Source organism: Dermacentor variabilis, chromosome 4 (genome assembly GCF_050947875.1).
Source record: "Dermacentor variabilis isolate Ectoservices chromosome 4, ASM5094787v1, whole genome shotgun sequence".
In the NCBI taxonomy this organism is placed as follows: Eukaryota; Metazoa; Arthropoda; class Arachnida; order Ixodida; family Ixodidae; genus Dermacentor; species Dermacentor variabilis.
The window spans coordinates 25,643,062-25,656,339 of NC_134571.1; the positions used below are offsets into that span (position 1 = coordinate 25,643,062).

General features: G+C 45.8%; 1 protein-coding gene across 3 annotated transcripts in view; it reads left to right on the forward strand.

The window, feature by feature from the left end:
* Positions 1 to 13,278, forward strand: part of tho2 (THO complex subunit 2-like protein) — a 111,346-nt gene that overhangs the window by 1,827 nt on the left and 96,241 nt on the right. For all 3 annotated transcript variants that reach the window (XM_075688459.1, XM_075688461.1, XM_075688460.1), the window contains exons 3-8: positions 1,294 to 1,385; positions 1,475 to 1,526; positions 1,608 to 1,681; positions 3,480 to 3,598; positions 4,011 to 4,144; positions 4,872 to 5,032. In XM_075688459.1, coding sequence (XP_075544574.1) covers positions 1,294 to 1,385; positions 1,475 to 1,526; positions 1,608 to 1,681; positions 3,480 to 3,598; positions 4,011 to 4,144; positions 4,872 to 5,032 — 632 coding nt within the window. The remainder of the gene's footprint in view (positions 1 to 1,293; positions 1,386 to 1,474; positions 1,527 to 1,607; positions 1,682 to 3,479; positions 3,599 to 4,010; positions 4,145 to 4,871; positions 5,033 to 13,278) is intronic.

A 13,278-nucleotide genomic window follows, 5' to 3' on the forward strand; every position in this document is an offset into this window, starting at 1 on the left:
AACCCCAGGAGGTCAAAATTTCCGGAGTCCTCCACTACGGCGTGCCTCATAATCAGAAAGTGGTTTTGGCACGTAAAACCCCAAATATTATTATTATTATTAAAATGGAGCAGTGTAAGATTTTAATCATGGGAGCCTTGATTAGTTATGGAATTTTCTGCAACTTACCTGGCAGCTTTGTTGAGATTGCACTATATATAATCTTTCATTGCTATTTGAGGTTACAATGTTCGCAGATGCTCCAACTTGGCACAGAATTTTTCTCTCTATAATCGCATGACTGTGTACGAGAGCTGCAAGCATGGTGGTTCAGCCAGCATAGGAATGATAGCAGTGCATGGATTTGCCAAAACTTCAATGATATGCCTTGGTGGCTTTGCATATTGATAACTTGCAGCAAAATATTGGATTTCAAGTGTAAGAAATTGCAATGAAGTATGCTCGCAGAATTTTATTGCCTTCATGTGTTTAGAAGGATATGATTGCATGGAAATTAAAGTGTTATAAATAATGCAACAAGAACATCTGAAGCTGCAAGCAAAAAATTTGGCTAATACACTTACTACCCATCATTCCCAGCTAAACCACCTCAGCATCAGAGTTCTCTCTAGCAATATTATTAATCATCCCTGCACTCTGGGCTATGTGAAGCATATCACACCATTTTGCTGTCAGTTCTGTGCTGGTGCAGAGTGAGCCTACTACCTCTTGCACAGAACCTCTACTACATTCTCAGCAATGGGGCTCATGATATCTGCTGCCACTCAAAACAAAGACATCATGCAGGCAATGCACAATGCTTGGGTGGAGAAAATGGTGGCATGCAACGTTTTGAAAACTAGGTCAGAAAACGCAGGACAGTCCGATTAGTGCTACTTGGTCACAGTTGAGTGGGGCGTGCGTTCATTGGGCAAAAGGAATGAAAGATTCAAGGGTGTGCTTGAGGTGTTATGATAAGATATCTGCTGTAACTAATTACAAGTTAATTTTAGAGTAAGCTTGTGTGTTTTTGCTTTTCTAAGTAACAGCTCCATGATGCTGTTGTATTGTGCCACTGGAATTTTTAAAAATTTAGAAAGCGACATGATTTGTACGTAGTAGGACCATGCATATTGGTACATTTGTTTCCATCTATTTTTGCTGTCCTGAAATGAAAGGAGGGTTTTTATGTTCTAGCAGAACACCTAAATGTTTTGATAGGCAATAAAGAGTTTGAATACTGCCATCTGAATATTACTGTATTCAGTAGGCCTGTGATGACAAGGCTGCAATGGTACAAACCTGTTTTTTTAGACCTGCAGTTGCTGTTACATGACCTATGCTGGCACGTGGTGGAGGACCGTCTCAAGGTGGACCAGGCCCTGGCGGCCCTAGCCGAGGTTACCGTAAGTGGTGTTGTCGTGTGGTGGGCGGCTTTCGAGCCGTGCGGATTTGCCCCACGCCTGCTCTGCGCTGGGGCACTTTGTTTGCTTAGGCGTTGCATCCAGAGATCTCCTCCATGCTGGTGGATCTGGTCTTCCTACTGGGTACGTGCCTGGCTGCTTGCCTCCTTTCTCCATAAGGCATTGTCGGTGGCCTATCTAGACGCCTCCTTACCACCTCTTTAGACTTCGAGACGCTGTCGGGAGAGAACCGGGACCAGAGGGATCGCTTCCACTGGCTTCTGGCTGGCTGCGCCAAGGTGAGTTCACTGTTGCCGTTGTGTGTCTATGCTGGCAGCCTTCACTTAGAGCACATATAGGTGAAGTTGAGCAGTCATGCATATATCTCTAAGAAAGGTCACGAAATAACCTACCAATATCACTTTAACAAGTTCGTTTCTTTTATCTTGAGATAAGTTGGTTTGACATAGTTCTATTTTTCAGCTCAGTAATGGATAAGAGCCCAGATAGACAAGACAGTGCTCTTTCTTGTCTTGAAGGTTAGGTTGACCCATTTCTGAGCTGAAAAGTAGCACTCTGGTTAACCTTCCCAGCAAAGACAAGCAAGAATTGCTGGTAAAGAATGCTCAAGGTGTTACCTGTTTTGAGTCTGTTTGGCAAAGAGCAGCGATTGAATTTGTTTTTTTAATTATTATCTCGCCAACTTTTCTGTTTGACATTGTTTTATGAGGTGGAGAACACTGATTATCTTTCTTTAATATTGTACCATTGAACTGTTGTTAAGCATTAGCTCATATTTAGCAGGTAGATTCCATTGTGCAGCAAGGTCGTGACAATGCGTTTTTTGGACGCCAATTCTGCTAAAATTTCATTGTATAGCAACTCAAGCAGTTCAGATTGTATGAGAGCCATCTACTATCAAGTGTATGCAAGGCAGAAGTGTTTCTATGAAATGCAAAATTCTAGTGACATTCTTTTGTAATAATTCTGCATACATTAAATGCCTGCATTTGTGGTAAAAGAAAGCACTAGTACTTTTGAAAGCCTATGCATAACGTGAAAGCTGCCACCATGCTGAAATCAGTGTTGGCAGCTGCTGTGCCCACTTAACACACACACGTGTGCAATCCGACAAAAGAACTTGTTAAGAGGAGATCCAATACTTATGCTATGCTGCTATGTTGTTAAGGAATATTCTGGCTTTACTAGCACATGCTTTGCAGCTTTTAAACCCAAAGTGACTGCAGCGCATCTACTTTAATTTACTGCATGGATGGTGCAGTAAACTGCCCTTACAGTAACATCGCTTCATTCGAATTTTTTAGTAGTCACAACTCCAGTGCATGCATTTTAGAATGGATTATTCAAAGTTCAGTGGCAGGACTCTGCTTAGTACGAAGTGAGATGTGGGAAATCTCGCAGAACTGTTCCAACTGCTCCATGCAGCATACTTGATGACCCATTGCATTTTTATGGGCCAGCCTTCTCAGAGGAGCGCTGCGAAGTTCACCCCGCCACATGACAGTAGCTCCTTAGGTCCAACTGTGTTATGTGATGATCAGCGACAGACGAGGCAGCTCTTTACGGGCATCGGCAGAATTTTGCTGCTATGTCATGTTGCCATCATCAAGTGGGGCTTTTATTTAGATGTTACATGTAATGAGCTCTTGTGCTGTTGGAGTCTAAATTCAATGTTACGTGGCTCTCTTACAGCTTCTCTGCTTTTCATGAAATACCACTTACAACAAAGTCAGTTTCTTTTCCCAATGACATCGTTATATATTCAGTTTTTATTGTATGTCAATTTGCTTGCCGAAGTGCAGAATTAGTAAAAACAAAGTGTGAATTGAAGGGGGGACAACTAAAGCATGGCACTTGTGTTGAGTGTTTCCTTTCATTCCTTGTTAAATTTTTGTTATTGGCTGTTCCTCAGCAAGACCATTTGGTAGGACTGGCAGGGAGTCATGCATATTTTTGTGTTGTGTCTTCTTTAGGACCTGAAGGGAGCTTTCCTTCAGAGAACTAAAATATGCACTACTTAAGATGTACATTCACAGCTCATTTGAGCTTTTTTTGTTTTCCTTTTGTTACGTACAGGTTGTTCCTGATGCCTTGCTGAAAGAAAGAATAGAGATCGAGTCCTTGGGTGATGCTGGGATTGTCAGGAACAGCCGAACAACGGGCACCAAGTTTGTGAAGATCAAGACACGGCTGTTGTAAGACTGTGCCCCATTTTACTGCAACTGTTCATTCAGTAATTGCTTCTGGTACTGTACATGTGTGTGTGTAAAAGCTGTTAAGTGGATGGGCTGGTATACATTGCTTGCAACTTCTAGTGCATAGGTAATGCAACATACAGAAGAGAGAGTGCTCATCCTTCCATCTGTGTACCATTTCTTTTGTGTTATCAAAGTTGCAATTGACCATACTGTAAGTCTTAGCCCTGTTCCACCATATGAAGTTTTGCTTGTGTCACATGTTTGGTTAAGTATCAAGAGCAAGTTCTTGTTGACATTTATATGTTGAGCTCTTTCTAGGATTGTGGAAATATTGTTTAATGAATTTGTTCTGCATGACTTATGCAGCTGAACTTCACTGACTAAATGAATTGGTTGCTTTGCTGTGCAGTTACAAGCAAAACAAGTACAACTTGTTTCGAGAGGAAAGTGAGGGCTACGCAAAGCTAGCCACAGAGCTAAGTCAAGAGATCACCAGCAAAATCAGTCCAGACTACATGATCGAGGTCATGAGGTCTCTCATAGGTGAGTGCTTGAAATGCCCACTAATTTGTTTGCTGCTGACTGCCGCTTTGTTTCCAAATGCCTCCCCCATATTTGCTGTTATCTTCTTTGCAAAGTGTAATAAAAACAAATCTGATGTGGATACCCAATTAAAGTGCACGAGAAAGAAATGCATTATGAAGACGTAATTGGGGTAACGATGTGAGAGATCAAGCTAGTTGGTATTACATGTAACTGGGGGGAAGCGTTGCCTTGGCTTGTGATGTGCTAGGAATGGCATGCGGAATGGGAAACCTTCGACTACGGTGGCAACTCTCAGTTCTTTAGAAAAACTTCACTTGTACAAGTAGTTTGCAAAATACTTTACCAGGAAGGGTTCATGGGGCGTTGGCCATTCATGCCCAGGTATTGCAGGTACCCATAAAAAATTAAAGAGAGGACGAGACTTCAGTGAAGGCTGGATAGGCTTACATGGCAGCGTACTTAGCATGCTGCCCAGATGCCAGCAGCAGTGTTATGGCACATGCATAACCCACTGCCCTCACACAGCACAGATAAGCACATATGTGCCCCCAAGGGTAACTGCAGTATCTGGTTGAGGCCAATGTGATCATCTGTGCCAGGTGACCAGCCAGACTAACATTTCCAGCATATAATGAAAATTTCTCTGTCTCTCTCTCATTGGGCCCATAGGCATGTTGGCCGTATCCATGGCATACTTACCTGCTGTTACTGTGGCTTTATGCAGGCTGTTTCAACCTGGATCCTAACAGAGTTCTGGATGTTGTATTGGAGGCTTTTGAGTGTCGCATTCATCTTGAGGACTTCTTCGTCCCTCTGCTTACTAAGTTCTTGTGCAATCCAGCCACCATAAGCCAAGTTCTTGGCTTCAAGTTCACCTTTTACCAGGCAAGCTTGCTTTTTCCTTTTCTTTCTACAGTAAGACTTTGTACGGAAACAAGTAGGGGTGTGCGAATATTTGAAATGTTAAAATAACAATCGAATGGTCACTATTTGTAAGTGCAAATATTTTTCAAATATCTTGAATATTTCAATATGTCAACTGCCCCCAATTAAACATAAGATGGGAGCAAAAGTACAGTAAGTTTTCAGACCCGCGGGCATAGCATAGACGTTCATATTGTACTATGTAATGACAGAAACTTGCTAAATTTAAGGATAGAATAAAACCTCGTTAAACTTTACCCATTTAAACAGTAGTTTCATATTAAAAGCAGTAAAGTCAAATCCCCGACTCTGCAGCCATTGAACATAATGCGTTTTTTATCCGCATAAACCGTACCAGCTTATTGCGCATGTACAGTAAAACCTAGTTAAACTGTACCTGCTTAAACAGTAGTTTCGTTTTAAACGTAGTAAAGTCAAATCCCCAACTCAGCGGCCATTGAACATAATGTGTTTTGTATCTGCATAAACCGTACCAGCTTATTGCGTATGTATGGGATAACGCATAGTGTTTTCACTTTTTGTCGTGTAAACACGGCAGTGTGCCATCTCCATCGAGTCGCCCGGCAGAACAAGCCTCAGAGATCGGAACCATGGATCAAAACAACGGCCTCCAAGCAGCCTGTGCATTAGCGCATGAAGCCACATCATCATTTCGGAGCCTTGCCAGATAGCATTGTGGCGTCGTGCAAAGAAGGACTTGCGTAGTGCCGAAGCTTGGATAAAAAAGACGCCGGGTGCTCAGCATAGAAGGAAAATGAGACATAGTTCATGCTATGAAACGTGACACGAAGAAGTCGGCTCTGGCACCCGAAAGGGATCTACTGTTGACTAAGGTGTGTGGCATCTGGAATGCGAAACAGTTCCTTGGCAGCACTGCTGCAACCATGAAGAGATGTCGGCCACGAGGTTCGACTTTTCGCCATCGTTGCCTCTGTTGTTGCCGAAGTATCGCCTAGCGACCGTGATGACCACATGGAAAGTGGCAGCACAGGCAATTCAGGTCCGACAGTGGCAGAAGCTGTATGTTACATCAGCCTCATTAATGCAATCGTAGAGACAAGAACAGCACCCCGCAATGAAAAAGGCGCCCCGCGACATCTGCAGCGCTACCACGCCTGTGCACGGAGAATATGCAATGCCAACACGGAATCCGCCATGCAAATGCTTGCCGAGAAGAGGGGGCTGGCTGAAAATCTGGCTCGCAGCTTCAGTAAGTTTGACGTCGCTGCTAGGCCGTAGCAGCGGCATCAAATGAAAATAAGACTTTCTTTGCGCAAAGTCAATAAATACTGCATGTTTTTGCCTTTTCATCGCAGTCTCTCCGAGTTCCGTTTTTGACAGGTAGGTGGGCGATCTCCTGTTATTTTGGTTAAGCAGTACTACTGTTTAGTACATACTTTTTCCGAGCTCTGGCCAACTCAGTTCAATGAGGTTTCACTGTACTAGGAGGTGAGCATTGTTTTATATTCATTGTGATAAGGGCTTATTTTTAGAAAACTATTCCAAAACTATTCAGAATTTGATTAGATTCGATTATCTTCTGGCACTATTCAATTCGTATTCAATTCAGCCTGAAAAATCACTATTCGCACACCCCTTGAGATAAGTCTACTCCTCAATTGAACATTCCTGCTGTTAAAAGCTGTGGCTAACTGCCACTGGGGTACAGTTAAACTTCAATGTGACAAAGTAGGTAAAATTGGCAATTTGCTTCGGTATATCGAAATTTCATTGTACAGTCGTCGACCGTTTATTCCGCCCTCACGGGGACTGCGGAAATGTCCGAATAAACAGGTCTCCGAAAAAGCAGATTAAGAAAAAAAATGAAATCCTTTATTTCCACGGGCTTATTCGGGCTTGGCAATAGGCTTGAAGAAATCGTGAATGCTCCGTTGCACGCTGTTCCGTTTACGCGCAGTCAGATAAGCCTGAATCTCGGAGAGGGTCGTACGGTCACTATAGGTGATTGAAAGCAGTCACTGTTTGTGCATGCGACGGCAGCGTAGCACATTGTGCGTCATCTTCCGACTCGGAGTCATCGTCCGGCGGTGCAGCAGAAACCTAACGAATGATCTCGCCGTCATTGAGTTCCGCGCATGTCCGTACTGCAGTGTCAGCGCCTGTGAAACTCAAATGAGACGGTGTCCGGAATCGCAATGCAACTACTGTGCAGGTCTCGGCAGGACATTTTCCGCGTCAGTAGGGAGCACATCAGAAGGCGACAAATCTTAGGCCTCCCGGCACCCGCTTGCCGGCATTCCCCACCGAAGTCTGCGCAGGCATTGTCGGCGCCATTAGACACTTGACGCGATGTTTTCGTACGCCGCGTTGGATCACCGAAACCTCGACACAGCACATAAAGCAAACACCACCGTGTCGACACCAGTCGCACAAACAAAAAACGTAGCCTGCTCGCAGCGTCGTGCGCGAAGAAACAAATCAGCAGCTGGATTGTCTTGACATGGCTTACTAAGCTGAAACTGGAACTGCTGTAGAGCCACTTTATCGAACCAGGCAGAGACGATGATGATGAGTGGGGATTTCCAGTGGCGCCACTTCGTGGGGCAGCAAGGAGGCTCTGTTCAAAACAAAAATGGCGTTCAGCAAGTCGAACTATGCGCTGGTCATAGTCGGTGCATGATGCTTTCGATCGAGTTGGCTCAAGGAGTGTCCGAAAATCAGACGAGAGGTTGCAACGTGTCCGAACTTTCGGCAGTTGTTATACATTATGGTCTATGGCGGGAATGGCGGTGCCGCGAAGCTGACCGAATAATCGGGGATGTCCGAATTTTTAGAGTCCGGAAAATCGGCCGGCGACTGTATTCAACCTTTTATGCAAGTGCACTCACCAATAGATTTTTCTTACATGTAAAGGGGGGCCGCAACGTTTTCCAAATTATTGAGCAATCGAAGAAAGCAAACTTGAAGGCGAAAATTTATTTCGATGAAATTGGGAGTCTTCAACGAAGGATACAGTTCGATGCCACATCGACAATATCTTCACATTAGCAGTACGAATCAAGCGATCGAAGCCAGCCATGCTTTCACATGCACTCTGCCCCTGCGGTTGATAGCATCCCCCACATTGGGAAGACGCTATCATGAAAAGCGCCGGCAGCGGGAAGCGAATCCTTTGCCTGCCTCTTGCTCCATCGAGTCACCGAAACTCGAGATTACGCAACCTCCAATACGAAATGTGCGGGAAGACAGCTAACATGATGCCATGCTGTCTCGGCACGCCCACTCTTTGCACAGGCAACAGATTACCTCTCAAGCAGGGTGTACGGCTCCTCGTGTGCGCTCACCTGCGCTTACAGCCATGCACAGAGACGCGAGACGCCAGAAATCGCACCAACTTACCCTCTGCCCCTTGCATCCGCTTGATTGCATTACCGCGACCCGCCGTGGTTGCTCAGTGGCTATGGTGTTCGGCTGCTGAGCACGAGGTCGCGGGATCGAATCCCGGCCACGGCGGCCGCATTTCGATGGGGGCGAAATGCGAAAACACCCGTGTGCTTAGATTTAGGTGCACGTTAAAGAACCCCAGGTGGTCAAAATTTCCGGAGTCCTCCACTACGGCGTGCCTCATAATCAGAAAGTGGTTTTGGCACGTAAAACCCCAAATATTATTATTATTATTATTATTATTATTATTGCGTTACCGCGAGCGGGCTCCCTCCCCCTCTTTCCCTTTGCTTGCGCGGGTAGGTGGCGCTGGTGAAGCCGCCAGCTTTCTTGTCTCACCCTCGCACACTTTCACACCTTATAGGATCTTATCGCATTTGGACTTTACGGAACATGATGCGGCTTCACTGCGGCGGTCGCTCTTGTCGCACTGCACGTGATTTGATAGGTGCATTTGCAAGCAGGCACTTGTAATTCAATCATTTAACCATCGGTGTCAGCGGAAGTTTCCGTTTATTCTCTCGGCATTTTATTGAAAGGGTTGAAAGTCGCGGTAATGCTGGCTGGAGTAAGAGGTAGGAATCATAATGAATTGTCATTGACGCCGTGTCATCGGCTGGAGTTGCCAGTGTACAGTCAACGACTGACTTTCCGGATTCCCGATAATTTGGACGGCTTCGCGGCACCACCACGTACCCCATAGGGTCAATGTATCAGTACATCTGAAATTTCGGACGCAAGAACTCTTCGCCATTTAATTTTCCGGACATTTTGCCGTGACCGCAGGTCCGAAATGGCATTAATCAAAGCTGCCATTTTGATTACCTCGCCACCTCGAACCGGTGCTCTAGCACACAGATCTGCTGGCAGCCATAGCCACCACCGCGGCAACGCTAGGCCTAGCTGCCTCAACGTTCGCTATGAAGCTTCTTGCCGTTGGGTGCCGCATTTTTTATTGAAAGAATTCACTGCTGTCGGCAATGGCATGGATTCCGCCTTTGTGGTCCTCGTGATTGGCTTAGAAGCTTGGAAAGCATGGTGCGTAGCATAATGCTGGTTCCCGAAAGTCAGCTTCGCCTTTTTACAGAAACGTCACTTGGTGAAGCATACACAAAAGTATTGCAGTGAAGCATAAGCGTGGGAAGGAGCTACTGCCACGGGACACAGTATGTATTCCTGAATTACACACGCGTGCATTCGGTATTGCCTGTCACAGTACGAGTACTGACATGCCTAATACGTGTACTGACAGGCCTTCAGAGCATTTTCGAATGTGCCTGTGGCAGTTTGAACTCCTAAGGGCAGTAAATGACTTGCATTTATTTTTTCCAACTGGCCAATTTTTCTAACCTTTTCGCGGCCTCTAGGGAATTTGAAAAATCGGACGTAGATTGTGAAACTGACCAAGAAGATGCTTCAAATGGCCCGTGGAACAAACGAGTGGCGGAAGGAGCACATGAACAGAAAGGACCTACGCATTGAGGAATCAACAAGAAAGGAAACGTGCTGCCGCTGTTTTGAAGTAGCTTGAGCTCAAAAAGCAAGTGTTTGCTGATGCCGAGATGCAGTTGTCCCTCATCCAAATCAAAATAAACTCTTTAAAGCAGTGAAACACAACACTGAGGCGTCGTGCATGGGCTGAGAGTATACCTCAACTGTCCTGACATATATGTCAGGACAGTTGAGGTTGACTTAAGAGCTGTTGAGAGAGAATCTCAATTGTGACAAAGTTTGGGCCTCATACCACTGAGCTTGCTATCAGTTGATAGAAATAGTTCTTATTTGAAAATATTTGCTTCTGTATGCATCTCCTTTTTATTCGTATTTGAGAATGTCCGACTCCATTTGCAATTTTTTTTAAAACATATTATTTGCTTGTCATTTTACTAACCCCCCCCTCTATTTATTGTCTTTTTGAATAACATAAACACTACTCTTTAGTATTCAAATTGGATTAAGTCATTTTTTCTTCATTTTTTTCATGTGCTTACTAGAGACTGACAGCATAGCGCGATATGGTTTATGCCCTGTGGGGATGCGCGACTCTCGCGCGTCCCCTGATATGTTTTTCCCGCATGGCGCGTCTCCTGTAATCCCGCTTCGCCGCGTGGCCTGCGTGACGCCCGCAGCGGTCGATGTGGTTGAAGCGCAGCGCGAGAGATGGCACGAGTGTTGCGCTGCTCGTGGGGTTACTCGGGCGCCGAGAGACAAGGCGCTTCCTCTTGGGTTCGAGATCAGCAAGCGGTACGGACGTGCCGTGCCGCGCGTGCCCCGACCCATGCTTCTGCGAGACCGTCTCGCGTGGCCGTCATGGAATGCGCCGCCGTTCGCGTGACAGGACGCGCGAACGACCAGGCATTGGGATCCAGCATGGGGCGAACATATTTGCTCGCTATGCGGTCGCGGTGAGTCGGACTTCTAGGATTTGTCGCGCGCCCATCGGCATGTTTTGTGAATAGCAACTCGGCTAGCAGGCATTGATCTATAATAGGTGCAGTAAATGCCCTTGTGATTGTTCGCACTACTGTGTTGTCGTTCCTTTGTCCCAAGAGTACGGAGGATTATCCCACAGCCCGTCTTGACATAAACCATAGTTCATCACTCAGGGAATTTTGCAAAGGCACTCGGGGAAAACCTGGAAAACTCAGGGAATTTGGAAGTGTCAACTTGGTAGACACCCTGAAAACAAAACTTCAAGGAGTGGGCCAAGCCGGGCGCGAAGGCGGGTGGGCGTGGAGGCCGTCGAAAATGAGGGAGTTACGAGGTGGTTGAAAGGGAGGGCGAGTGGAGCCTGATTGGAAGGAAGGGTGCTCGGAAAGTGGACTTGCTTCCCCACCAGCTTGCTGGATGGCAATAATTACCTCTGCCACCTACTGCCAAAGAAGCAGTGGAGTTGCCGAAACCAAGGCCTGTATTCTGTAATGCTCCGGTTTTCGAAGAATTCAGTTTTGTGGTGGTGTCACGTTTGGGCGGTCCACTGATGTAATGAAAACAAGAGGAATGATAGAGGCCAATGGGTGCACAGTTTTTTTTTTTCTAGACGTGAACATCACAACAGAAAAGAAAATATAACAAATTATGAACATTTCTTCATGTTTTTGATGAGGTTAATGTTTCTTGGCGGTGAGTGATTTAGTGTATTTTGTTTACTGCAGTTGACTGATTTATGCCGCTAGGTGGGACGTTGTACACTGGCTTGCCGCTTTCAAGGAACCGTTGCTTGTCCACCACCTTTTCATATGTCTCCAAGACTTTCACCTACCCCTTTTCTTTGCCAATGGTTGTTATGGCTTCAACAAAACAACAGCAAAAATATGCAGCTGACTTGACGGCTGGGACAGGGCGAATTTTTGCTCATTGGCCATGCACTGTTGTAAACTTCTAGTCGAAAAAAAGTGCAATGTGCACAGCATTTTGGCCACAGTATCAATGCCACTAGTGCATTGCAGCCCCAAAACAGTTTCAGGCTCCTCAGACACACGGTGCACTGTCTCTTTGGAGAGCCTCAATTGCCTCCTGAATTTTTTGTCTCCCATCTCAAACGCGTCTTGTTGATGTCGAGGTCATCATTGTCTCTCACGGATGCTAGATAAAAGCAGTAACACAGGTGCCACAGGGATCACTCTCGATGCTCTTTTTCTCGGAGCACCCATCACACCCGTGCACACAATAGCTGAGGCTCTACACATGGCACACGGCGCTTGGGATCACACCGAAGCTCCTCGTGCCACTTCGTAGCAAACGACAAATTCGGTTTCCGCATGATTGGTGACGTTGCCATAATATGTGTGCATGCCCCGAGGCGACGGCGTCACCCAGGAGGCGATCAATCAAGATGACGAAGTCGTTGCCGCTGATCATAATTATGTTGGTGCGCTCCCTTTGGTTGCGGCGTCGCCACGTTCAAAAGACAAGGAGAATGAGGTACTGTGTGTCGCCTTTGCATCCATGTATTCAGAGTCTGGCCTGTCATAGAGAATCAAATATGGAGCACTGTGTCCAACAACCTTTCCATTGGAGCATCTCAGTTTAGATGTGTCATCGTAAAAAAGTCAAGTGCGAATGAGACCAATGATGCCAAGCAAAACAAGCGATCCAGCTGAACCAGATATGAGTACGAATAGAGTGGTTGGATGGGTCCACATGATACCAGTTTCCTGTGCACACGTCACTGTACAGGTAACTATTATTGGTCTCCTCCGCTCGTGGCTTGCTTGCCGCCGCAGCGAGCCACAAAAACTCTGCCCAGGACTGATCCTTCCCGCAGCGCGTGGTTTGCCGCTAGTGTGGCTTGGGCATTATTCTGCAACGCAGAAGCAGCGACCTTGCCATTTAAGAGGGTGAAATTTCCGGCACTTTTTTTTTTTCCTGCGCGCAGCAATGAAGGGTTTTTTCTAAGCCTTTCCTCTATGGCGGGGTCAGAGCAATGCTAGCAGGAGATGCCACCACGTGATTTGGCGCACTGCTGAGAGTATCGTCGGAGCGCGGTATGTTTGAATTAACAATCCCAAATGCTTGCGCGTTAGAATTCCTGTTTTCGCAGGCAGGATGTTTGAATTAAGCGTGCTCGAATTAACGAGATTCGACTGATAGAAGTTCGATATATCGAGGTTTAACTGTATCACGATTTAATACCCTGCTGCTCTATAGTGATTAGTTGCTTGTTCAAAAAATTGCATTTCATGAACATTAAGCAGTTGGTGCTTTACAACAAATGCAGAAGGATCAGGATATACAGTCTATGCTCGTTACAATGGACCCGCGTACAACAGACTCATATA